The 26917-nt window shown below is 47.3% G+C and overlaps 1 protein-coding gene across 1 annotated transcript in view; it reads right to left on the reverse strand.

Moving 5' to 3' along the window:
* Positions 1 to 203: 203 nt before the first annotated feature.
* The window catches only part of CHRNB3 (cholinergic receptor nicotinic beta 3 subunit), a 31654-nt gene continuing 4940 nt past the window's right edge, over positions 204 to 26917 (reverse strand). Inside the window, exons 2-6 of the mRNA XM_032780284.2 lie at positions 26578 to 26729; positions 24550 to 24594; positions 10976 to 11085; positions 5428 to 6310; positions 204 to 338 (exon numbers count right to left, since the gene is read on the reverse strand). Of these exons, the coding sequence (XP_032636175.1) occupies positions 204 to 338; positions 5428 to 6310; positions 10976 to 11085; positions 24550 to 24594; positions 26578 to 26729 (1325 nt within the window). The remainder of the gene's footprint in view (positions 339 to 5427; positions 6311 to 10975; positions 11086 to 24549; positions 24595 to 26577; positions 26730 to 26917) is intronic.

Consider the following 26917-nt stretch of genomic DNA (forward strand, 5'->3'; position numbering starts at 1 on the left):
GACCAGAGCCCCTGGCCCTTTAAATCACCACCAGAGCCCACTGCCAGACCCTCGGGGTAGCAGCAGCGGCCAGGAGCCCTGGGGCTCTGGTGGTGATTTTTGGTTTTGTCCACCCTGCACTCACTGAAAATTTAAAAACCCATCAGTCTCAAGGGGCAACTGTATCTTTCAGCCATTATGCACATTAACACATGAATCTATTCCTATAAACTGCTGCTTAACCACGCCTGTAAAGCGGGGGTAAATATTAAAACAGAACCTGTAACTGACACCACCAAAAATAACCACAGGAAGATCCGATCGAGGACTTGAGCTACAAATTTCCAGTCTTCAACCACCTAGAAGAAACAATAACAATAATATTAGCTTGCTTCTTTTTTTTACAAGTTTCAATATATTTTAGCTGCAAAAACTGCAATTAAATATATGGTCTGTGCTAGTTATAATGGTGAACAAATGTTACCGATGCCATAAATATCGTTCCCTTGGGCCCCAATCCGTCAAACACTTATCCACATGCTTACCTGAGTAGTCCCATTAACTCCAATGAGTCTGCTTCAGTGATTAAAGTTAAGCACGTGTGTACGTGTTTACAGGATCAAGGTCTTAAAATGGTTTTATAAAGATTTGTTTAAAAATTCACCCTCAAGTACTTTGTCATGGATCCAGCAAAGCACATAAGCCCAGGCAGAGCTTTCAGAACGCGAGCTGTCCCATTTACTTCACTAGGGTTAAGTGCTTGGCTGGGTCAGAGCCTAACACACACAGTGCATTTAGGAAAAAATGGGATTTTGCATTCCCAGCTGTAAGTTCTGGCACATAATGGTGCACATAGTGTAAAACAAACCAGGAGAAAGTTTTTATCCTCCCAATTTCACATTGAGAGCCTGTGACCATGGACGCTGAGATCAAAATCCAAAGTATTGTTTTTCCTGTAGATCCCCTTTTAACTCCTTGCAGATATTGGGCCAGTCACTGAGATGCCTCAGCTGCTCTAAATGCACCTTAATTGGCAGGTTAATGGCTGCTTTGTGTTTCAGGAGTGGTATAGAGGTACTGAAGGGTACTGGGGACTCTGGACCATTAGTTATCATTCGTTTGGCCAAACTAGACACTCTGAAACTTCTCAGCACACCCAAACTGATCCTTTTCTGAAAATTACCTTCCCTGCTGCCCTTCGCTGGAGTAAGTAATTCAAGGTGTGTCTATGGCCTGGTCTACACTGGTGTGGGGGGTGTCGATGTAAGATACACAACTTCAGCTACGGGAATAGCGTAGTTGAAGTCAACGTATCTTATTTCGACTTACCTCCCATCCTCATGGAGCGGGATCGACGGCCGCAGCTCCCCCGTTGACTCCACTTCCGCCTCTCGCCCTGGTGGAGTTCCGGAGTCGACGGGAGCGTGTTCGGGGATCAATCTCTACCTGCCGATCCGGTGGGTAGTCTGGACGTACCCCTTGATGTACTGTCACCCCAGGTCTGTGAGACCCAGGCTTGTGGACTGAGTGTTTCCAAACCTGCGTTTGAACATCCACACTGCATTGTAAACCTCAGTTTGCAATTGCTGGACCCAGATCTCAGAGCTATGCTAACAGGCCATACAGCACCACGTGGACCGGTTGACACAGGCCTGTGGCTAGAGCTGTGCCACTGCTGCAAAATGACAGGGCTTGGACCCAAGTCACAGTAGCTCTCGGGCTCTGACCCACGCCGCAGCAGTGTCCTAGGACTCAGGACCTGTGTGCTTGCTGACCTGAATCAGACTGATTGGTGTGTGAATGGAAGGGGGGCTTGGGCTCAAACCTGAGCCAGAACCCAGGCGTAATGTGCCATGAAGACATTCCGTAAGTAGGCACAACTGCTTACACGAGTACCAGAAGTACAAAAGAAGAGAGATCTTTTAAGAATGTCTGCTAGCAGGCTGCCTAAACAAGCCTTTCTGACCCCCAGGCAAGAGACAGAGAGGCCAAACTGGAGACATGTTCTGCAGCAAAATAGAGGCTGCTCTGGCATTTTTACATCTGAATGTAAGAGAGCTGGAAAGCGGAGTGCAGGACAGGGCTGACTGGTGCCTGGTTCATGTGGCGAGGCAGGAAGAATGATGGTGATGCCCTCAGAGAAAGTCCCCTCCAACCCTGAATGAGGTTCATGGCCAGGCGGTTTGAGTGTGGGAAGCTTGTCCTGCTGTTGCCCAGCAGCTAAAGAGAGGACTTCAATCACCAGGGCTAGCAAGCCCTTTCACAAGCTTAATTGCTATGTACACTTCATTTACAGCTATGCAGATTGGCTTCTGGGGAGGTAACAACAGCTAACACAGTGACACTATAGAAAGGGAGATTGCAGTAAAACGAGGCCGCTCAAGCGGTAGAGGTTGGCACTAAAAGGCCAAGGTTCTAGCCTGACTGGGGAAGGAGCAAGTCTGGCTGTGTGATTTCTATAAATGAGGCAGCTAGCCAAGAAAGGCCCAGTTAGAAGGAAAGGAAGTAAAACCCTTAGGTACCCCAGAGATGCCACTTATGGAAGCAATACTAGAGTGCCAGAAAGGGTGAGTGCCCTGAACAAAAGGGAACCAGGAAGGAAAGAAGCCGATCACTGTGGCTAACTGGCAGGGTTTGGGAGCCTATTTGAGCCAAACAGAAATCCTTCCAAATTTGGAAATCTGACCCTCGTGAAACCAATCAAACTTGAGGCTGAGCAGGGAATATGTGAAAGGGAAATTAGAAAGGCTACAAGGGATTATGAAGAGCAAAGAGCTACATGCATGAAAACAAACAAGATATTATTTATGTATATCAGAAGCAAGATGTGTGAAAAAGAAACAGTAGGTTCACTGGGTCACCATGGACTAAAGGGAGCAGTTAAGGAAGATAATGTTGTTGCTGAGACACTAATGGTACACTGCAATCTGTGGCTGGCCCAGGTCAGCTGACTTGGACTTGCCTGGCTCAGGCTGTAGGGCTATAAAATGTCAGTGTATATGTTCCCATTCGGGATGGGGCCTGGAACCCCACGAGCCAGAGTCCAGCTCGAGCCCTGGGAGCTCGAGTATAAGGCACTGGTGAGACCCCACCTGGAATACTGTGTGCAGTTCTGGTCTCCCATGTTTAAGAAGGATAAATTCAAACTGGAACAGGTTCAGAGACGGGCTACTAGGATGATCCGAGGAATGGAAAACCTGCCTTATGAAAGGAGACTCAAAGAGCTTGGCTTGTTTAGCCTAGAGCTTGGCTTGTTTGCCTCACGCCAAAGAAGGGGCTGCAGGGGGCTATGCCTTGCTTCTTTATAAATATATCAGGGGGATTAACATTAGGAGAGCGGGAGAGGAAATTATTTAACCTTAGGTACTTCAATTGTAGACACAAGGACAAATGGGGCACAAAACTGCTTACATTAGGGAAGTTTAGGACTTGAAAATTAGACGAAGGTTTCTAACCATTAGAGGAGCTGAAGTTCTGGAGCAGCCTTACCAAGGGGAGTAGTGGGGCAAAAGACATATCTGGCTTTAAGACTGAAGCTTGATAAAGTTTATGGAAGGGTTATGGTATGATAGGATAGTTTCCAAAATATCTTGGAAACTGATCTTTGTATTAATCAGACAGATAAGTCTTGCCCTCAATGGTCTGTGATGGGATGTTTGGATTGGGATTGAGACTGGAGTTAGGGGGCAGAAGAATTCTTTCCTGAAGTGGCTGGCTGTCGTTGTCGTCTTGCCCACATGCTCAGGGTTTAGCTGATCTGCCATATTTGGGTGTTGGCGAAGGCAATTTCCCCTAATTTTCCTCCAGGGCAGATTGGCAGGGGCCCTGGAGGTTTTTCGCCTTCCTCTGCAGCGTGGGGCACGGGTCACTTGCTGGTGGATTCTCTCCAGCCTGAGGTCTTCAAACCACAATTTGAAGACTTCAATAACTCGGACATAGGTTAGGGGTTGTATAGAAGTGGATGGGTAGGGTTCTGGGGCCTGCTTTGTGCAGGAGGTCAGACTAGATGATCATATTGGTCCCTTCTGACCTATGAGTCTATGAGCCAGAGTCAGTGGACACAGTTGCAGTGTACACATACCCACTATGATTTCTTTGCATCAGTCTTCACCGCAAAGGATACTGGGGAGAGAGACGTACTCGAACCTGCTCTTTTCTTGTACATTAGGGACTGTCAAATATTGAGGTGGCAGGATGAAGTGGCTAAGCTGCGAGCATATATAGAAGATTCCCAGACAATTTTGTGTGGCTTTAGAAGAACAGTCATACATGGACTTTTCTCTGCTATGCACTTTCATTGACACAGCATCTCTGGTGTGGGAACAGAGCATTGGTTCCACCCACTCCCTCTCTTGCCATCCACTCTCTGCTCATATAAGCAGGGAAGTAGCAGGTGCCTAATGCATAAAGAAGCTCATGACTGAGTCCTCAGAATTTTTGTGGTAACTAATGACCTAGGCCTGCAATGTGCATGCTGGCAGAGCTCACATTCGCTTAGAGGGGAGTTTTCCCTGAGTAAGTTCCCCTTAGTACTTTTCAGATGAATTGAATAGCTTTCTCCAGGCTAAGGGTAGTTCATGTAGCCATTGTAGCTATCTGGTGTGGGATCTGTGAGCATTTTCCCATGCCCTTCCCAGAGCTGGCCAAGGAGCAAACAAATAAAAATTCATAAACATCTCGGACACATTTTTGTCTTGAAGTTTTTTTGAAGAATATTCATTTTTTCAAAAACAAAATCACAGGTTTGTTTTGTTTTTACTGAAAATTTTTGGTGTTTTTCCTTTTTTGGTTTTATCATTCAAAACACTTCAACCCACTCTGTCCTTAACCTGCATTTCTACTATCACAGTGATCTTCTGAAGTTATTAGGGATATTTTAAAAAGAATAATAACCCTCTACAGCTTGGGGCCAGACCTTTTTAATACACTTCTTAAAGCTAGATGGAAACAACAGACTCTCAGAACTGAAGCTTCAGAACAAAGGATACAATTGAAATTAATTATTTACCACTGATTGGAAGTAACTACAACAAACAGAGCTCCTTTCAGCATGGTACTGACAAAACCTCTATTTCTTTTTCATAACTTGTCCGTATACATCACCTCACAACATCATATCTTTTGGAAAATCCATGTTATTTCCACTTCTATGTTCATTGAACATCATAACTGACATCTAGATAATTGGGGCAAAAAGGTTTGGAGAGCCAAATATACTTAATATTTAGAGTGTGATTCTGACATGACACACATTGGTGTCAATCAAGAATACCTTCACTGAAATCAATGCTGATGTAAAACAGATACAAGGCATTTAGGTGGCTAAAGAACCTATTTGTAGGTGTTAGATGAGACAAGTTATTTAACTATGCAGGCTGTAGATGAAAAAAAATCTTCATTCTATTTCTCTATTAGAACAACCATGTACTCTTCACGTGTTAACATTACCTGTCTGATGAAATGCTCCTTTTTTACATGGCCAGAGATGTATCTAATAGAATCAGCAGCTTTTTCCAAAAAAGCAATCAAAATTTTTTCTCCATCATTTACTTGTTTCTGTTTCTTTTTGCCTGAAAGCTTTGATTTTAACACTGGGACAGTTCCTGCAGCCTCTGAGAAGGTATAGCGGTCCGCATGGCCCTTCAGGCATAATAGCCTAGGAAGCTTTTGAAGGAAGAGTCTTTTAACCCAGGGAGCCATAGGATGGTAGGTTGCTGAGGACCGATGGTGCACGTTAATAACGAAAACAGTAACAATAATTGAGAGGGTTACAAAAATCATAATAAACAACAAATACTCGCCAATCAGAGGAATGACTTTGGAAGAAGATGGTATTATTTCTTCAATTACTAAAAGAAAAACGGTAAGGGAGACTAAAACAGATGTAGATAATGAAAGTTTTTCCCCTTCATCAGAAGGCAAATAGAACACCAGCACAGTTAGAAAAGATAATCCAAGGCAAGGGACGATTAGGAAAAGAGTGTAAAAGAGTGGGAGGCGTCTTAAAACGAAGGAGTAAGTAATGAATGGGTAGGAATGCAACCCATCCTTTCTGCTGCCTTTCATGCCTTTGGCCTTTAAGATCTCCCACTCTCCATTATCAAAGAAGTCTTTCCTGTCTACGTTTTCATCCACTAAAATCAAGTCAACCATGTTGCCATCATAGGTCCAGGATCCAAATTTCATGGAGCAATTCTGTCTATCAAATGGGAAAAACGTCACATCCATAGTGCAGGAACTCTTATAACTGGCTGGTGGAGTCCAGGTAACAAGCCCATTGTATTTCACTATGACTTTGGTCATCAGAGAGCCTTCAAAACGTCCATCGGCACTGGGGAGAGGAGAAATAGGATCAGTTTTGGTTTTTCACCAGACCCGCTCAGTCATTTGGATTTTCTGATTCCAGTTCTGTTTTCTATTCCTTTGAAATGAGAGAGCAGTGGCACAGTAGGAGTATTGGGCAAAGAATTCCATAAAATCCCATCCGCTTTAGAAATTTGGGAGGAATGCCCCAGGTGATGAGGGTCATGGAGGCCCTGGGCTTTATAAAGTGCTACTCTTTTCCTTGTTTAGTAGATCTCAACTTCTAGACTCCCCAGGTCTCTCTCCATGTGATGCCCCCACATGAACTATGGCCCAGTGGTCAGTGGACTATTCAAATGCCTGATGCTGAGAGGCAGCATGAACTAGTGGATGAAGCATGGGACTGGAAGTCAGGAGACACAGCTTCTACTGCCAGCTCTGGTGACCCGCGTCAGCTGTCTGTAACTATGTTTCCCCTCAACACTGCTTCTGTCTTGCCTCTTTAGACTGCAAGCTTTTCACGGCAAGGACTGTCTCTTACTATGTTCACACAATACCTAGCATAATGGGGCTCTGAACTTAGTTGGAATCAGTAATTCCAATAGTCCCAGGTTTGGTGGGACTTTGAGATCCTTCACAGATTCATAGAGTTTAAGGCCAGAAGGAAAAATCAGATCACCTAATCTGACCTCCTGTATATCACAGACCATTAAATTTCACCCCATTATACCTACACTGAGCCCAGTAACTTGTGTTTGGCTAAGGCATATCTTCCAGAAAGGCACCCAGTCTTGATTAGATGACATCAAGCGATGGAGAATCCACCATTTCCCTTGGTAGTTGGTTCCCATGGTTAATTACTGTCTCTGGTAAAAAAAAGCCTGTGCCTTGTTTCTAATTTGTCTGGCTTCAGCTTTCAGCTACTAGTTCTTGTTATGACGCTCTCTTCTAGATTAAAGAGCCCTTGAGTACCTGGGATTTTCTCCCCTTGCAGGTACTGTGTATACTGTAATCAAGTCCTCAATATTATTTTCTGATAAGCAAAACAGATGGAGTTCTTTAAATCTGTTAGGCATTTTCTCCAGCCTTCAGATCATTTTTGTGGCTTCTCTGCACCCTCTCCCATTTTACAATATCCTTTGAAAACCATTGACACCAGAACTGGATGCAGTGTTCTCACACTGGTCTCATCAGTGCTGCATGCAGCAGTGAAATCACCTCCCTACTGAGTACTGTCCTGTCTATGCTGTCCCACTTTGACCCCTCCAAAGCCCTATGTACCGGTTGAGGCAGCTTCTGTCCCCCCAAGGATGGCTGTGCTTGGCTCCCCACTCCGGACATTGCAACCTGGTGCACAGGATCACAGCATCACTCCCTCAAATTTGGCCCAGCTGCACCCCTCGTTCAAGGTCTGGGCCAAAGCTGAGTGGCGCTGTGCCCTTGTGCACCAGGGACCAGGTTGCAATGCCCAGAGTGAGTAGCCAAGCCAATCAGCTCCACGGAACAGGAGCCACAGGATATGCTGTTGTGAGATGGGCTCACCCTCCTACTTCCCCTCGCCAGGCCTCCCACTTCCCGGGGCAGGACTCATCCCATTTCAGCCTCTTGAAATGTTGGCAGGCAGGTAGTTCTATGGTAATAGTGTAGGCAGAGTTGGTAGGGCTTCCTATTATTAAGGTTGCTTGCTACTTCCCATTGTAAGACCCTGTTTTCAGTTGCCTATATAACTTTGCCAAACTTTGACCATTCAGGCTGAAATTTTGCAGGCCAGCTGACATTTCTGGGAAAATTTCAGCTGACATGGTTCAGCCATTCCTGAGAATTATATTAGGAACAAATAGGTTGTTTTGCCCATGTTGAGAATCTAGCATCTCCATGCTGTGGAGTAGGGAGTTGAAATTTGGTAGGGGTATGACCTTTGCATCAGGGGATGTGTCTTTGCTATTCCTGCTATAAAAACCCTGCAAATTTGGTTATGAGACTTTGAAAAATATCAGTTTGCACATGCTCAGTACAGACTTGTTAGAGCTTGGCTGAGAAATTCTCTGAAGATTCTGTCTGCACTGAGCATGCTCCAGCCAAAGGCTGCAGGGGCTGACCAGGACTTTCCCTGAAGTCAATGCTCCTGGGTGATGCAGACCATTGTGGTGCCAGGCACCAGAAGTGAGAACAGGGTGATTGTCTCGCAATGCCCACACTCCCTGCTGGACCAGGAAGAGTGAAGGATGAAACAGCCTGAGTTGAATGCAGAAGGAACAAGAGCTGGAAATGCAGGGGAAGACTGAGATTGGATGAGGAGGCTGGGGTGGGAGACACCCTGGGACTTGCGGGGAAGGAGAATGAGGCAAAGATCCGAGGAGGAGGTGCCTGGTCAGAGACTGGGATTCAGAGTCAGGGAGGGGGAAGATTGGGACTTGGACAGGGACCCCAAGGGGAAGACTGGGACTGGCTGGGTGAAGAGAATAGAACTGGGACTAGGAGCGAGCGTGGGGAGGGAGAGACAGGATAGGAAGTGGCTGGGTGAGACAGAAGCAGACAGTTTTGGGAACACTAGAGAACACTCTCCTCCAGAACCTGAATGGAACTCATTATTCCTGAGTCTCAATATTCCTCAACTGTCAACAAACAGCTGTGAAAACCACCGGCACAATGTGTGTCTCACACCTTTCTCCCCCAGTGGCTGCTCCTCAGAGGATGACAACCTACTACTGCTATCAGTTCATCTGTTATCTCAAGTGGCAGAGGCCCATGCAGTGGAACTAAAGATTTCAACCTGCTGATGTTCCTGTGGGTGTCAATATGGTTCCATATGATGGATTTTCTAGGTTTTTTTATTTGTTTTCTAAAAACAGGAAATTACACACAACACTATGTTAAAAAAATGTTACAGTTGCAAAGTCACTGAAGGAGGCAGGAGTCCTGTGGCAAAAAATAGTTTGTGATTGTGTAATTAATGACTATCAAAAAAGCAGACTCACAAGAGGGCCCTGTTACGGTGGCATGGATGACCTTAATTCTGGCCATTTCTAATTGGAGGGCTTGACTTTGCAGCCTTAGTGTTTTTTAATGTCGCTTTTGTGTGCAATAAATAATGCTAACAGAAAAGTTGAGCCCAGGTTTAAAAAGTGCTTTGCTGGATCAGGGCCTAGGCTAGTGCTCTAGGCACTACTCAGCTCTACTGCAGGCTGGAGATGGCCCAGTGAGTATAACAGAATGTGCTAATCTCATCTGCACCTGTCTCCTTTGTGTACTTACTTTGCTTCCTTCAGAACCACTCCTTACTACGGAGATTTCCTCTGTGCAAGTTCCAGAGTTACATGGTAGCTGGAATGCAGAGAAGGAACAAACACATGCTCCAAGCAAACTGTTTAATTCTACTGTCTGTCTACGGAAGGCAGCTAGAAGACCAGGGAAACACCTTGCAGTTCTGTAGCACTTTTAAGTAACATGAATCAAATTCTGCCTGGTGTTTTACTCCTGCGCACTTGCAAGGCAAGACATGGGCAAAGTGGGAGTAAGGGGAGGGTCACACAGAAGCTGATCCAGAGAGTGGGGATGGGCAATTGCTCCTTTTCTCCAAACCCCTCCCTGGTAGAGTACCACAGGGATCATCTATCCTATCTCCCCTCTGCTACATGAGGCCAACTGGGAGAGTGGATAGATGCTACAGATTCCGCTCCTAGCAGCAGGCTGACGGCACCAGCTGTGCACTGTGTTCTCTACAGATGCAAGTAATGATTTAGTTGATGTTGGCTCTGAGCACGCGGTTGGACTAGAACCTCCTGAGGTCTCTTCCAACCCTAATCGTCTATGTCAAGCTCCTGGAGTTCAGATCTGGATCTGAATGCTCCCCAGGGTCAGGAGTGATTGGATTAGCAATGACACATCAGGCCCAGGCTGGAACTACAAAGTGCAGGTCTGACTCCAAACTGCCCCAGAGTTTCGTTCTTTTATTTCTTTGAATTTGTTAAACACAATTCTAGGCACTCCTGTCCAATGCGTAATACGGACATAGACAAAGACAAACGACTGTGTTCCTAGTCAAGTCCATCTCAGCACACTCCCTGTTCACCAACCTTAAGGAAGAGAAGGGAAAGACGGGCTGTGCTGCCTGCCTGGAAAGTTAACAAATCTGGGCTCTGACAGACCAGCGTAGGGAGCAAGTTCTGAAATGGAGGACGCCTCACACAGAACGCCCTGCCAGCAGCTCCCTCTTGCTAACCTTGGGGAAGCTCCATCCAGCTAAAGCGCCTCCGCCAATCTCAACAGTGGCAGTATAGCACACGGTAAGGAGGTCTCTCAGGCAACCCTGTCCCAAGCCATTCAGGACTCCTTAAAACCAACTTTTGAATCCCACCCCAAACCTTACTGGAAGCCAGTGCAGATCACAGAGCACTGATCTAATGGGCTCCCAGTGTCCAGCTCCACTCTGCACCAGCTTCAGCTCCTGAGTGGTCCGAACTTGTAGCCCCAGGAAGAGTATATGACATTATATGGAGCAATCTAAGCCAGCCAGCATTCTAGTTCAGACACACTTCTGGATATCCGCTATCTAACGAGATCCATGGTTAAGCCCAGTGCTGGCCAGCATGGCCGGAACTCAATGTTAGTTATTCACTGAATAAGCCTGAACAAGTATCTAAAATCCTGAGCAATGAGCCTTGCTTCAAAACCTGAAGATCCTTATACTCACTTTTCAAACAAAACAATGTCCGGCAGCCACAGCGACTCTGATGGAACCCGGATCGCTGTGATCCCACCATAGTCTTCAGGATTCCAGCACAACTTATGGTCAGTCCATTCCTGCAACGAGCCAACAACGTCCGCCTTCCATTCAGACACAACAGGGTCTCACCGCCAGATGGGTCATTGGTCCATCTCAGAGGGATTGTAATACATAGATGCAGCAAAGAGTCCTGTGGCACCTTATAGACTAACAGACATATTGGAGCATGAGCTGTCATGGGTGAATACCCACTTCGTCGGATTCACCCACAAAAAATCATGCTCCAATACATCTGTTAGTCTATAAGGTGCCACAGGACTCTTTGTAGCTTTTACAGATCCAGACTAACACAGCTACCCCTCTGATACTTAATACATAGATGTAACCCCAGCACAATGGGACCTCAAGTCCTGATTGGAATCTATGTATCATAACAGCTGTTGTTGTTATTAATTTATTTATTAATTATTTATTATTATTATTAAAGTTGGTAGTGACCCCTATATTTAGGTTGTAACACCTTCCATTATAAAAGGATTCTTGTAACCTTTTCTTTGAGAAGCTCTCTTGCCTCCACTTTCTGCAAGAGGCAGGGGAAATCCCTTCAGGATAGAGAAGTTGCTTTTCTTTATCCTGTGAAATTCTGTTCAGATTTGGTCAAGACATAAAGGGTTAACAATCACCATTTTTTCCTTGTCTCCCTTGTGTTTTTGGCCGCCTGACAAAATCACTGAACATTCTCAGGGTGGGTTCACACCACCACCAAAACAGCAGCAGTAACATGCACGGAGAACACCAGTCAGCTGCCAGGGTGGAGAGAGCCAGGCTGATCCCCTGAGCCTCTTCCCTGCCCCCTCCAACCTGGCATATGAGACCCAGCATCCCAGCCCCCATGTGAGGGGACTGTATGGGGCAGGAGCTCCCTCAGCTTCCAGAGCTGGCAAGAGAATGCAAAGCCGGGCTCCACCCATAAATCCCCAGACCTAGTACAAACCTCAAACAACTCTCTCCCTCCTTGGAGGCCGACACAGGGCAGAAGCCCTCACCTCCCTGGGTGGGAAAGAGAGAGAGTGGCATCAGACTGCCTGTGACCAGCACATGGTGCCAATGGCCCATACTTCCTCCTTCTGCTGTGTACTCTAGTTAGTCTTGCAGCTCAAGTGGTAGCAGACTGTGTTACAAAGCTGAAGTCTTAGGGTTCAAACCCAGTAGATGATGGAGGGCTGGGGTTTTGCATGTAATAGAAAAGGGTTTTTTAAACCTTTGCCCTTAATAAAAAACTAAGAAATTACATACAAGAATGATGTTAAAAGAACATTCTTTATCCAAGCAGCCAAAGTTAGGAAATGCCTGATTTATGGCTGCTTGTGCAAACCTCATTCTCTTGCCTGTGCAACCTACATACGTTATGATCAAGTCTTCAATGACATTATCACATACTGTGCTATCCACAAGACCCCTGCCTCATTCAGTGCACAGGATAGATGACCAAGGGGGCTGATGGGGATGCTGGTGAGTTCATGTGTTAGGAGTAAGTCAGGTGCAGGCCTTTCTTTCAGCACTGAGCTTTGGCACGATTTTCCACCTCCTTGCTTTGCTTTTCTGGTTAGGTTTGTTAACTTTGGATCACATGATGCCCAGTTTGAAGAGCTGGGGATATGAGCAATTCTCACAGTGAAATAAATTTTTGCTGCTGTATTCATTATTTATAGGTTTTTAGGTTGCCCTGTGAGATTGCAAAGAGAGAAGAGATAACATGCAAACTAAAATCAATATCAGTAATAACGGCAGCTTTCTGTAAAAGCTCAGGAGACAGGGCCTAAATAGCTCCTGGGTTTTCCGAGAAACATCCTGCCTGGTACTTGCTGACTGGCTATGGATATCCCAGAATGTAACATTCTTTGGCACCTCATATACTGTGGATATGCAGAGTTTGCAATGTCTGCCATTAGTGATGATGCCCCCTGCTATCCGTTCAGATTGCTGCTACTAGCTCATTCTCCTAGCCTGTGGCTTTGACCATGTCACCCCTCTCTTTGTGTAAGGGACTGTTGGCCCCTTACTAAAACTCAGCGAGGGTGTTTTGTTTGGCTACCTCCCAGTACCAAAAGGAAGGGGAAGGGTCGATGGGAAATCAGCACCCTGAGACTGACAGTCCCTGGGAACAATGGGGAGAGGCCAATGCTCCAGGTCAGCCTGATTGACAGGACAGACAGGCTAATGTGGGAGTCAGGGGGGTCCCAAATTGCCTGGAACAGAGTGGGGCTGAGGAGAGATCAGGGGCCCGAGCTGAGCTGGGGAGCAGAGCCATGCCAACCAGACAGAATCAGAGACCAGCCCAGGGAGCAGGTCAGTGCTGGGAGCAGAGTCACAGAAGAAGCCCAGAGAGCAGACCTGTGCTGGGAGAAGAGCTGCAGCAACCAGAGCCAGAAGGGTCAGAGAAGCAGCCCAGGGAGCTGGAGGCAGAGCAGCAGCAGCGCTGGGGCTGGAGCTGAAGCAGTCCGGAGCCGGGTGCGATGAGCAGCTGGGAAGTGCGAGGGGGCCCTGGGCAGCGGGCCCAGCATAGGGAAATGCCCCCAGCCAAGAGGCCTTGCAGGTCAGACTTGGAGGGGAACTGTAACCCTGACAGGGCGGGGGCAACGCTGGTAAGAAGCGCCCTGCCACCTAGAGCCTGAGGATGTTTGGCCACCACCACAGCAAGCATCCAACCCCAGCATCCCTGCAGCATAGGCAGGGACCTGGGACATGTGGGGAACAGAATGAACTTCCCTGACATTCCAGAGACGCTGGCTGTGACGTCCTCACACCACAGAGCGGGGTGACGGGTTTTTTCCTTTAACTTCTCCCATTTTTTCCTTATTTTTTTTTATTGATTGTTGTTTAATAAATTGTATTTGCTTGAACTGTATGTTATGATCAGTGGGTCAGGGAAGTATCCAGTGCAGAGAGAGCACCCCAGAGCGGGAATAACCTAGCCCCTGCCCTAAGTGACCAGACAAGGCTGGGGGTCGAGCCCCACAGGAATCCTGGGCCCAGTCTTATTGGGGTTACAAGGACTCTGTCACACAGGAGAGTGGAAGGGGAGAACTCGAGGCCTTTCGGTAAAGGAAGTGGGAGCGAGGACTCAGATCCTTTCGCTAGCCCATTTCACCAGGGTATTGTATAAGCCAGGAAAGTTCCCCCGCTTACAGTTGCATCCTTCCACTGGCTTGCTCTTCTCTCCTGCACAAATATAAGCTGCTTGTCTTTGCTCTCAAGGCCCTTCACAGTAAATCTCCACCCTAGCTATCATCTCTGTTCACCATCAAGATCTCAACTCCCATCGCCAATCGTCTTGGGATGCCAGCCTCCGTCGCTCACTTGTTAAATTTTCAAACAAGCCTCTGCGTGCTTTCTCCCATGCTGCCCCTCACATCAGGGAGAAGCATCCCCAAAACTAACTTATCAGCCTCCTTCAAACCCCTATTTCAAACTCTGCTTTGCTGTGTTGTCTACAGAAAACTTGACAGTGGTTAAGCGGTTAGGGTGCTGATACCACCTTGTACTCCCCAGTCTGTCTGCATCCATCTGTTGTCTCTTGTCTTATAGACTGTAAATTCCTTGGGGCTGGGACTGAATGTTTGCTCTGGGTCTGTAAAGAGCCTAGTGCAACAGATCCATGAGTGGGGCTCAGAGGCACTACAGTAACACAAACAACAACAACAACTTCCTGGGATGACTCTAATGCTAAGAGGATCTCAGAAAGGAACAAAAATTAAAATTATGTTAAAACTTATTTCAGTGCCTACCGTGTCACCCTTCCTTCTTCCACAGGCTGGGATTCCCTCACCAGCAAGGGGTGCAAGGCTCAAGGTGCAGGTTACAATGACTCTCCCCAACTGTTGTCTCCTTCCCCAGCGCTCAGACACACTCCTAGCAGGGGGCAGCCCTGGCCTAGCAGCCAGAGCAGAGCTGGCCAAGTGGTGGCTGATTTTACCTGGGGAGCTGGAGGGCGAACTCAGCTGGGGGTGGAGGGAGGTTCCCCAACAAAACTCTACAAACTGGGAATGACCTTGAAGAGGGAAAGGGTCAAGCTGAGGGATGTTGCATCCAGATCCCCACAGGCCAGTTCTCAGGGGGACCCTGCATGCAGGCCTGGGACATACCAGCCCCCACTACCCCCAAAATGGCTTCTCCCCTCTCGAATGCTCCCTGGGGCAGGCATTTCACTTCCTATTGGCCAGGCAGTCCCCTGTCTATCATATGACTGTAGCCCAGCCCTCTTCTCTCAGACAGTGCCCCTCCTCTGAGCAGGAGTGCTGGCAGCCATCTGGGCACCTCTCTCGCCTCTTGGCCCCGCTTCCTCCCCGGGACAGTGCCCCTCCCTGAGTTATACGCACACAGAGCCCCTGCGGGGTTACAAGGACAACTAGATACTTTCTACTGCTGTCTTTGTGCTCCCCTCTCTATTTGTCTGTCTGCACCTGTGGTCTCTTGTCTTAGGGCAGGTGCACACTTCAAACACAGGGCTGGGCCGCTGTAGCGCCTAAGTGAAAGCTCTCCTATGCCAACGGAGAGCGTCTCATCGGCATCATTAATCCACTTCCCAGAGAGGCGGTCGCTCTGTTGACAGGAGAAGCTCTGCTGTCGAGCTAGTGCTGTGCGCATGGGGGGTTAGTTCAGCATAATTACACCACTCGGGGGAGTGTAATTTTCACACCCCTAAGCATTGTCATTATCCTGATATGGGTCTGTGCTGTAACCCTGGTCTTACACTTAGATGATAAGATCATCAGGGCAGCGATGGTCTCTTTTTCTGTACCTCTACCACACCTAGCACAATGGAGTGCTGGTCCGCGACTGGGATCTGTGGGTGCTACCGCAATACAAATTGTAACTACTAATGACAGCTGAAAGGGGCTAATGGCTGCCTCAGGTGGGTCTAGGATCTAAGACAATCGCTGACCTTGTTAAAGCCAGTGGATGCCAAGCACCCTCCTTCAGGATCAACAGAAGGCACAATCATGCAGCTGCAGACTTAGGGCTTCTGCCTAAAGCAATAGGGCTTGTGGCAAGGTAGAGCTAACCCAGGTAGATTAACAAGGCATTCCCGGGTTGCCAGCACAGGGACTAGGCTGTGTGTGCTGGCAGGAGAAAGCCAGCAGGAGTCGTGACTGTGACCCTGAGAGGAAGCAGAAGCAGAGCACAGGGCTCCCTGGAGTGTCAGCCTGGGGGATTTCTGAGCAAGGAACCTACCTACCGCTTGCTTCTACTGTGTTCGGGGAAATGGGACTTTGTGGACACTCTTTGTGAATAAACAAGATTACACCAAGAATATACATAAATCGTGTAACCAATTTTGCCTCCTAATGAAAACAACCCTGCAAGGCTCTGAATTTTGGCTAACCACTCAGGGCCAAGGGACAACACTAACAATAACCGACTAGGATTGTAGATAGGGGGATGTTGTGCTGCCCATTTGCCCTTTATTTTATTTTGCTGGGGGTGGAATGGGGAGGCATAAGAGGAGGATTCCCGTGGGAAATGCTTCCAAGATGTTTGAGTGAATTTTTCCATGCCATAATACAGCGGCAGCACTTCAGTAGGAATGGGCTACCTGGTACCCGCAGCAGTAACAGTCGGCAGCCTCTGCATTACTGGGAGTATCGATGCTGGTCACTGAAGTGAGGACACCTAACATAATGCTTTAAATAAAACTGCGCACTTTAATACCTTCAGGATCGTTTTTCTGATACAAAGAAGAATTAGCCATCACATTAAAAGGGGCAATGGTCATGCAAATACACTGACTTCATTTCCTATTGCTTTCTTGTTAAGGCTGTATTCATTCTCATGCACTGTAATTAGAAAGATCATTTATAGTACCTAGATGCTCCAATGCATGATGCTAGGTGCTGTATAGACACACAGTGAGAGAGAGTCTCTAGACCAAAAAGCTCACAGCCTAAGCAGACAAGGGAAGCACAGATTTGCCAAGGTCTCACCACAGGTCTGTAGAAGAGCCAGGACTAGAACCCAGGTTTTCTGATTTTTACTCCTGTATCTTAGCCACTACAGTGATATCAGCTCACTCTGGTCCTTGTCTTTCTCACCTCTGATAGCTGCTCCCTGTGGCTGGACAGGCATTGCCTGATGTTCTGCCAAATCCACCTAGACTGAGTATCTACCACTTAAGACTGGGGAGAATTATGTACAGCCTAACACTGACAGATAGCTCTTCTTGCTATTCAGCCTCAGTGCTCCAGATCTTAGTTTCATCTCATTACTTCTAGTTACGGCCCTGGGTGTTGCACTTCTCCTTGCTGGTTACACACATCAGAGATTTGTTGTCTGTTATGTCCTCCTTCCATTATGACTTAGCCAAACTGCACATATTTACCCCTTCTAAGCACGCCTCATATATTAGTCCCTCCAGGACTCAGATTCTTTTTCTTGTTCTTCTCTGAACTCCCTCCAGTTTGTCACTATCTTGGGGCTAATAAAGACCCACAGCTGCAGCGTTACAAATGTGGATCTATCAGAGTAATAGAGGGAGATTGTTACCTCCCTGCTCCGGGATGTGATGCCTTTGGATGCATCCCAGATTACACTGGCCTTTGCTTTGCTTGCATCCATATTCTATGGCCAATCCATGTCCATACTTTGCTGCCCATCATTACTATTAATAAAAATTTGTATTATGGTGTAACGGTAGCACCAAAGGGCCCTGCGCTGGAGCCTGTCTCGCTGCATTAGGCATCATACAAACACATCGATTCACTGGTTTTAAGGCCAGAAGGGACCATGATGACCATCTAGTCTGACCTCCTGCATAGCACAAGCCAAAAAACCTGCCCAATGGTTCTTGCAGCAAGCCCAATGACCTAGTGCTTTATTTTGGAAGGACATACAATCTTGATGCAAAGATTCCAAGTGATGGAGTATCCACCATTTCCCTTGGGGATCTGGTGGGAGGGGACAGAAGGGGCTGCTCACCCAGTACTCCTCCCTATGAGCAAGTGGGCAGGGAAGAGAATGGAAAGGGGCAGGACATGAGAGGAGACCTGGCTCTATTTTCCTACTGGTTGGCCAGAGAAGCTGGCCGGGTGCACGGGATGAGTGAGCTGCTCCACTAAACGAAGTGATATAACTCACGTCTCCCCAGAGCAAGGGGCAAGCAGGGAATTGTGATCTTAGTCCCAGTTTATGCTCTTCTGTGCTCCTGCAACTCTTGTTTGCCACCTTTTATGCTGGGCAGGAGACAGGATAGCATGTGCCTGCATGATGCCAATCCTCAACTGACATTTAGTCCTACAAAGAACACTTCCAGCTGGCATAAATTAGAGCAGCCCCTAGCCTGCTCTAATTCACACCAGTAGGTTGGGACCTGTGCCAATGTAACATGAGAATCCAGATGACGTAACTTGCTCCCCAACAGTCCCTGAGGAAACCTAGGCCAGTCCCTGTAGTAAAACGGGCTTGAGCACAAGTGTAGTCTGTGATGTCACAGTCCCCCTCCTGCAGTATCTCCCTGTACTAAGGTGCTATTTTGTGTCTACAAGGTGAACAGTCATGGGTGGCGGGTGAAATGCGGGCTTGGGGAGGCTAGCCCCCAGCCTGCCCTGCTCCTTCTGCCTGAGGCCACACCCCCCAGCCCCCACTCCTATGGCCGCCAGCCCTTCTCCCCCTCCCCGCACTCACTGGCAACGGGAAGCGGAGTGTCATGGCTGGGAGCTGGAGGAGTAGAGCAGGCTGGGGCCATGTTGCTCCACTGCCTGCCGCTGCCAGTGAGTGCGGGGTCGCTGGGGAAAGAGATGAAATGGGGGTGGGCCAGGGGTGGAGCAGGGGGAAAGGTAAGAGGCAGGGCAGAGGGAGTTGTTCAGGGCCCCACACCCCGTGGGGCAGCCAGACGAGGGATAGGGCTGGTCACCAGGGCTGGTGCTGCTGCGTATGCAGCACATGCAGCTGCCTACGGCACTATGAAATTTGGGGCAATTTGGTGCCCCAAATTTCATGGTGCCCTACACAGCTGCATATGCTGCGTATGCCTAAGGACAGCCTTGCCTATGGGTCCCAACTGAGATCAGGAGACAGTTCTCTGCCCTGCAGAGACTACAATCTAAATAGACAAGACAAACAAATGACGGATTGGTATCACCATTTTACAGATAGGAAATTGAGGCCCAGAGAGATTAAGTGATTTACCCAAGATGGCATTCTGTCTCCCCCACCAAAGCAGAACCAGCCCACAAGCAGCCAGAGAATTCCCCTGCCATGGGCACTGCATTGTGCCACCACAGACAGCCCTACACTGCCCCCTCTGCACACTCCAGCCACGGGAGACAGGAAGTCTAGGGCAGAGAATTGAAAACAGAGCTCCTACTGCTGTACCCCCAGGACCATCCTTCATCTCTGTGTAAAAACTCTTCCCAGAAATAAGTACGAACTTCCAAGACAGGACAATAAATACACTGAAAGGCAGTCAAGCTGTCTGACCCATTCCTAAAGCCTACAGCTAAAAGAATCCCAACACTCTACATTTGTGGCACACAATTATGCACACATAACCATTTGCATATGCAACAATCTGAAAAGGAGGCCAAACTGAGGCTCCTTTAAAAATATGGCTCTTTATTCCCTAAATTCAGAGAACACTTAATATAATGTGGCCTAAAGGTTAGAGCAGCACACTGGGTTCTATCTCTGTCTGTGCCACTGATTCATTGGGTTTCCTTAGGCAAGTCATTTAATCTCCCTGAGCCAAATTCATTGTGATATTGTGTTCCAGATAATCCCCATCCCTCTGCCAATTTCACACCTAGAACATGAAGGAAAATCCCAACTAAAAGTCTATCTGAAACAAACAGAGTACTAATGTATGGGAGAGGGAAGGTTCCAACATTAACCAGTGACCTAAATAATGATTACATTTAGCTACTGGGCTTTATAAACCCACAGCTATGGATGTATGAAAATTCTCATGATAATCCCGCAAGGCGTGTATGTCCCTCTTTGATATGTTACTCATGCACCAGCTGAAGCTCTTTTTGGAGCCCTACATTCTTATTCATAGATTCCAGGGCCAGAAGGGAACATTGCGATCGTGAGTCTGACCTCCTGCATAACACAGGCCACACAGAATTGCTTAAAATAATTCCCACAGCAGAGCTTTTAGATCTTGATTTTAAATTGTCGGAGATGGAGCATCCACCAGGATTATTATTAGTGAACACAAATATATCCTCTGGTGAGACTCCATCACTGTTTCCTGTACAACAGCCCCAACAGCAACATATCCCCACCCCCCAATCACAGCCCCGATCTCAGATCCTCCCATCACCCCCAAACCATCTCCAAATACCAGTGATAATCCCCTAATAGATCAGCCACATGTTCCCAAAGAACAGCCACCAGCCCCAACTCAAAATAGCCTCAGACATCCCCCACCAGCCCAGTGCTGTCACCGAGACACCCTCCCTTCCCCCCAGGCCCACCCTGCCCTTCTCCACCCTGGAGGACCCCAGACAAAGCCCGGCTGGCGCCTAGCGGGGTGCTGCCAGCACCTTTGTTGCACCAGTGGATCCTGAGTGTGATCTCGAGTCTGCCCCCCAGTGGTCCTGAGGCTGGCTCTGCCCCCACCCACCCCCCATTTTCTTTTCCCAGCCTGGCTCCCCGCAGCCATCCCCAACCCGGTTCCTCTGCCCCCACGTGGATGCAGAAAGTTTCGCTCCTGGATATAAAGTTGCAGCGATTGTTGCCACATCCAAACCAGCTCCTCCCCCCAGCGCAGCTGCCCCGACTCTCCCTCTGGCTGCCCAGGGCCCCTCCTGCACCAGGAAGCAGGAGGGGGTTTGGGGGTAGAGCCTGGGCAGGGCTCAGCCTCCCCTGGCCTTTAATTCCTGCTATCCATGTAAACAGTTGTGCGCCACGTTACAAGTGCTAATACATATAGCCTGGGGACTTGCATGATGACCAGCTCACATGAACACCAGGGATTTTTCAGTGGTATGGACTCTCCTGGCACCTGCTGCAAACACCTAGGATGAATGTGATATCGGAGGCCCATTGCTCTTTGCCACTGTCATTTTAAAGCCTCTCTGTGACCCCACATACATTGTCTTCCCATTGATCTGTCAGAGGCCTGTGTCTGACCCCTACTTCTAGGGGTTGTATTTTGCTTGTTACATTGCATTTATGATTCTCTGGAGGCAGCACCCTTTGGTGTGCTATAGGTGGAGCAGCCCCCACACTCAAAAAGTTAGCCCAAGCACACAATAGCTATAAATACCATTGTCACTGCCCACTGGGCCCAGGCCTGATATCAATGAAGGTTACAATCAAGATGATCTGTTGGCCTTTTCCAGCTCTAATTTCTATAATTCTATCACCAAGTGCCTGGCTTTCACCCCATTTCCTGAATCCTGGTTCTTCTGACATCTGATATCTTTCTGGCAGGCAACTAAAAGTCACAGAATGTCCTTGCAACATTTAACCAGACAGACCACATCAGACTCTATATCTTTTTATGTTGGGATTTTCAAAAAGAACTCTAAGCAACTCCCCTGATACACCCAAGAACTAGCTCAGCAAAGCAGAGCCAAAACTGACCAGAAGTGGTGCCTTTATAATAACCCTTTGCCCTGCTGTCTAATGTGGCCAGAATTACCTATCCACATGTCTGCAGTCCCTGTCACTGCAGTAGTATAGGATCTGACTGATTTTTTTTCACTTTCCATCATCTCAATTGATCATTTAATTTACCTTAATTTTACAACAGTTTCCCTGTTAAAATGTTGTGTAAGCAGAATCAGAATGAGTTCTCCCCTGACATCTGGTGGTGAGCTGTGGGGAAAGGACTTCAGGGGATGATCTCGTTTGCATGGGCACACCCACCCTGCCTAGCATGATGGGACTGCTTTCCCAAATGGTCACTTAGGCTGCTGTGGAATCCTCAGTCTCTTTGTTATTGGGCCAGGAGTAATAAAGTGTTGTTATCCTGGTTTTGTGAACTGAGGACAGTAGAAATGTACTTGGCCGTTTATGACTGAGGGACTCACCCTCAACTAAGTGGCACTCGCTAGGCAAGGGATACGGGTTCCAAAGCCCAATGTACTGGGAGGTTAGAGATAGGCAGTTAAGCATGTTTCCTGGTTGCTAGTCATACAAGTACCAGGTTGTTCTGTTTTGTACCATGTTATAACAGCTAATTTTGATTATGAGGAGCCTTGTTACATACTGCAGAGCTAAAATCACTAATATCTAGATTTAAGCATTAGACCTACTTTGGGCTAATGGTTCTATTAGAAGAGGACTATCCAAGTGTACCAGCCCTAAGGTTTCCCTACTAACAGCTGAGATCACTAAGATCTGTGTTAAATTGGGAGGCAGTTGGGTGGCTGGTCTAGAGGTGTTGCCAGCAGGATGGCTGGAGGAGATGCATGGCTAGTGGAGAGGTACGGCTGGTGGTGAAGATTGTAGCAGAACCCCACATAGAGGTGTGACAATTGGCCATTGACCCGATCAGAGTATGTAAGGTGCCCCCATACCTCCCCCACCTTCCACTTAGGCTGGGAGGTAAACTCTGCAGATGAACTTCTGAACTCTGGGGCTGCACTGACCAAGGACAGAAACTGTGGGTGGGGTGACTTTTGGGTTGCTGGACTTAAGACCCTGAGGGGAAAAGAACATTGCCAAACTTACTTGGGGTGGGTCTTTTGCTCATGGTTTGTGTTATGAATCCTCTTTGTGGTGTTTCCCCAACATAATGCTGCATTGTTTATTTATTTATTAAAAGGCTTTTGCTACACTCAGACTCCTTGCTTGCGAGAGGGGAAGTATTTCCTCTTAGAGTACGGTATGTAATTGTCCCAGGTCACTGGGTGGGGGCTTGAGCCGAGTTTTGCACTGTGTTATTGAAAAGGAACCCCTAGATACTGAACCCAGCCCTTGTTGCTGCCAACCCTGATGGGCAAAAGGGTTACAGTTGGGATCTAATTTTGCCCTTTTAAAAAATAATAGGATCAGCACCAAATCATATGACATGTGGATCTCAATCTTTCAAACCTTGATGGGATATCCAAATCCCAACATTGGATCCTCACATCAGACTAGGCATCTAAATGTCTAGTTTGTGCACCTATGTGCCAGTCTGAGCATCCAACTGTTGGAATGAGATGCCCAAAGTATCCATGTGTGAAAACTGGACTCTGTTTCCCACTTATTTTCTGTTCACTTAAGAACATAGGACATAGGCCAGGACGGGACTTCCTGGGTCATCAAGTCTAGACCAATGCTATTGCAGGCAACCCTATCATATAACCCTGTTCATAAATTTATCAAGCTCTGTCTTAAAACTAATTAGGTTATTTGCCCCCACTCATCCTATCTGAAGATTGTTACTTGATCTTTATTGTTTTCAGTGTCAACATTAGTACTTAGAAATTCTTCAGCCATTAAATAGTCCTGAACCAGCAAATCAAACAACTGAAAGTTATAAAGTTTCTATCTGAAACTCTATGCCAGTTGGTTAAATTACAGTAGCCATACAAGTATCAGAGGGGTAGCCGTGTTAGTCTGGATCTGTAAAAGCAGCAAAGAGTCCTGTGGCACGTTACAGACTAACAGATGAATTGGAGCATGAGCTTTCGTGCATCCGATGAAGTGGGTATTCACCCACGAAAGCTCATGCTCCAGTACGTCCGTTAGTCTAATAGGTGCCACAGGACTCTTTGCTGCAGTAACCATACAGCTGCTTTAACTCTCACTGGAGCCAGGTGCTACTTATGTTTGCAGGATGCTTTAATGGATTGGATACTCGTTATAATTGTCATGTTGTCTATGAGTCAATAAAACTGACTAAACAAAACATTAAGTTCTTTGGGAGCTAGGGAGAAGGTGGGTGAATAATCGTTAAACGTATAGCTCTTTGGGTCACTTTGTATATGATAGGTCATTCCAGTGAACAATGTCCCCTCAGGACAAGCACATTACAAAAGGATGACAAATTTAAATCTCAGGCATTGTAATTACTTTGGAAATTTGTCAACTGTTTGTTTTTTGCTCCTTTGTTTGATCTTGCTGAGAAAGGGATCCCATGGCTAGAGGATAGTGCCAATCACTCTAATGCCCTCTAAGAGCGAGACATAATATTCCCTCAGGGCTGCTGCACTGCACACCAAATCCTGAGGCCTGGCTTAGTTCTCTGCAGTGGAGTAAGAGGTTGTTCTAACAGACAGCTGGCATAAGCGCAGAACAGAAAAGGAAGATCATGTGATTGTGTTTGCTGGCTTGTAGTCAAATGCTGGAAAATAGGTAGGCCCAGAATCTCCATTCCTCAGAAGCCCCTTTGGCTACTACCTGAGGTGATGTGAGTATCAGAGCAGGGAAACAAAATCTTCATGAAGGGCCACATTGGCCTTATTAAGTCCTGGAGGGTAAAAACCCCATTACTCTCCTGATCAAATGGTGACTCCAACCACAGAGAGGGAAGAGTAAGGTCTGCTTGCCTGGTATTCTCTCCTGCCACCAAACAACTCAACATGTAATGTAATGGTCTGTTTTACCTGTTTCAGCCACACATTTGTTGTCATCAGTTGATTCTTTTCATCCTAGGGAGACAAGAGAATTGAAATTAAAAATATCCAAATAAGTGATTCCCATACAGATGTCTGACTGAATGGCTTTCAGTTCCTTTAGAAATCTGAGGATTGGCATACAGCATTAGGGTCAGATTTTCCAAAGAGCTCAGCACGCAGCTCACATCAGGAGCCCCTGGATTCTGAGTGCTTGTAAAAACCTCAGCTGGGGTTTTCAAAAAGGCTCAAAGGAGTCAGCTGCCCAACTCACTGAATTTCAATGGGATTGCAGCCCAAGCACGTAACGCCAGAGGTGAAAGAAAGCCGGTACGCCCTGGTACGGCATGCTGGCAAGAGCCAGTGCGCCATACCAGGGCAGCCCGGCTTCCCCAGGCAGCAGTTTAAAGGGCCTGGGGCTCCCAGCAGCGGCTGGAGCCCCAGGCCCTTTAAATTGCCACCAGAGCCTTGCTGCTGGAGCCCTAGGGTAGCAGTGGGGCTCCGGGGATTATTTAAAGGGCCGGAGCTCCCACTGCCTCTACTGCCCTGGGCCCTTTAAATAGCTGCCGGAGTCCCACCGCTGCTACCCCAGGGCTCTGGGGGCTATTTAATGGACTGGTGCGGTAGAAGCACGGGAGTCCTGGGCCTTTTAAATAGGCTCCAGAGCCCTGGAGTAGAGGTGGGGCTCCGGGGGCTATTTAAAGGGCCCAGGGCAGTAGAGGCAGCGGGAGCCCCAGCCCTTCAAATAATCCCTTTAAATGGCTGCCAGAGCCCCCGACTGCCACTGCTACCCCAGGGCTCTGACAGGCTCCGGCGGCTACCCCAGCAGGGGAGGGGAGGGACTTACAGGTATAGGACGGGCTGGGGCTGGCTCTGACCCCCCCATACCCACCCCTTCTACCCGAGGCCCCACCCCTTCCAGGGCCAATCCAGCCCTGTACCGGTAAGTCCCTATTTCTACTTTCACCCCTGCTTAACGCCCAGTCCTGCAGCCTGTTAGCCCACACAACTCCCACTAAAGTCAATGGAAGCACTGCCTGGAAGCTCCTAGTAACACATGAATGCAACTCTGGGAAAAGATTTTCTTCTACAGAAATTAAAGCAAAATGTGCATGAAAACCAGCTTTAGAAAGCAAAGGATTTTGCGGACTGTGCTGCTTACTTTGAAATAGAAGGAGAGGGAAAAAAATAGCTACTGTCTGAACTACCTTTGTTTTAGGTTCTAGTATAAGAGACTGGGCCTAGAAGAGTTGGAAAACGGGCAGGAGGAAATCGGGAAAAGTTTGATGAAATTTTTCCTAATTTCCTTTTAATTTCAAAATTTTGATATTAGAAATTTCATTTAAATTCACAAAATGTCAAGCAGCTCTAAGATTCACTTATAACATGAAGAGCAACCCTATTTGTAAGCTCTGTTACATTATCCTCCCCTTGGGCTGTCTTTCTATTAGATGGTAAACTCATTAGAGCAGGGACTATCTATTACTCTCTGCTTGTGAAGTGCCTAGCACACCTTAGTATTTGTACAACCCATCGTTTCTAAGAGCCCCAGTCACGGACCAGAGCCCCATTATACTAAGTGATATACAAGCACAGAATAAAAAAATGTTCCCTTGCCCCAAGGAGTTTACAATCTGTGCACAAGACAAGAGACAGCAGATAGATACAGACAGACCAAAGGGGGAGTACAGAGAAACAATAAGACAATATTGGAGGAGGGTCTTCATGCTTGTTACAGAGTAGCAAGATGCAATAACATCCTAGGAGCAGAAATTGGGTAGATTGGGATCCCAAGGGGTTAGTTGTGACATCTCTATCCAACAGTTAACATGCAACTGTCTGACAACTCCATTATGCATCCCGTATCTAAGGTGAAAGGTTAATGAACTAAGCTCTTTCAGATCCTAGTCCCCTAAAATTTGCCATGAAAAATGACACAAACATGAAAAGATGGTTTACCACAACGTGAGTTTGCTGGTGTAGGTTTTCTCTTTGTTAAAGGTCCTACAGCTTACTTACCACATCCACAAGCTGAGATATCTTTAAGCCAAAAAGGACTTTTATTGTATCGTTGGAGTTTTCAACAGGTCGGACCCATTTCTGGTACCCGTGAAATAAGTGTCTCAGGAGGGCATCTTCGTTTTCAGCAATCAAACTGAGCCCAGCAACAGCTAAAAGGAGACAAAGAGTGTGTGGGTGTATGTGAAAGTGCAATGTGAGGTGTCCTCTGGGTTGAAGAGAGTAAGAGGAAAGACAATCATCACCAATGAAAACAGGAAAATCTGCCTCAGGCAAAACCTTGCCAGATAGGGATTAAATTTACAGTCTCTCAATAGAGCCACGGAAGGAGGGAAGTACA

The sequence above is a fragment of the Chelonoidis abingdonii genome, chromosome 6, assembly GCF_003597395.2.
Source record: "Chelonoidis abingdonii isolate Lonesome George chromosome 6, CheloAbing_2.0, whole genome shotgun sequence".
NCBI lineage: Eukaryota > Metazoa > Chordata > Testudines > Testudinidae > Chelonoidis > Chelonoidis abingdonii.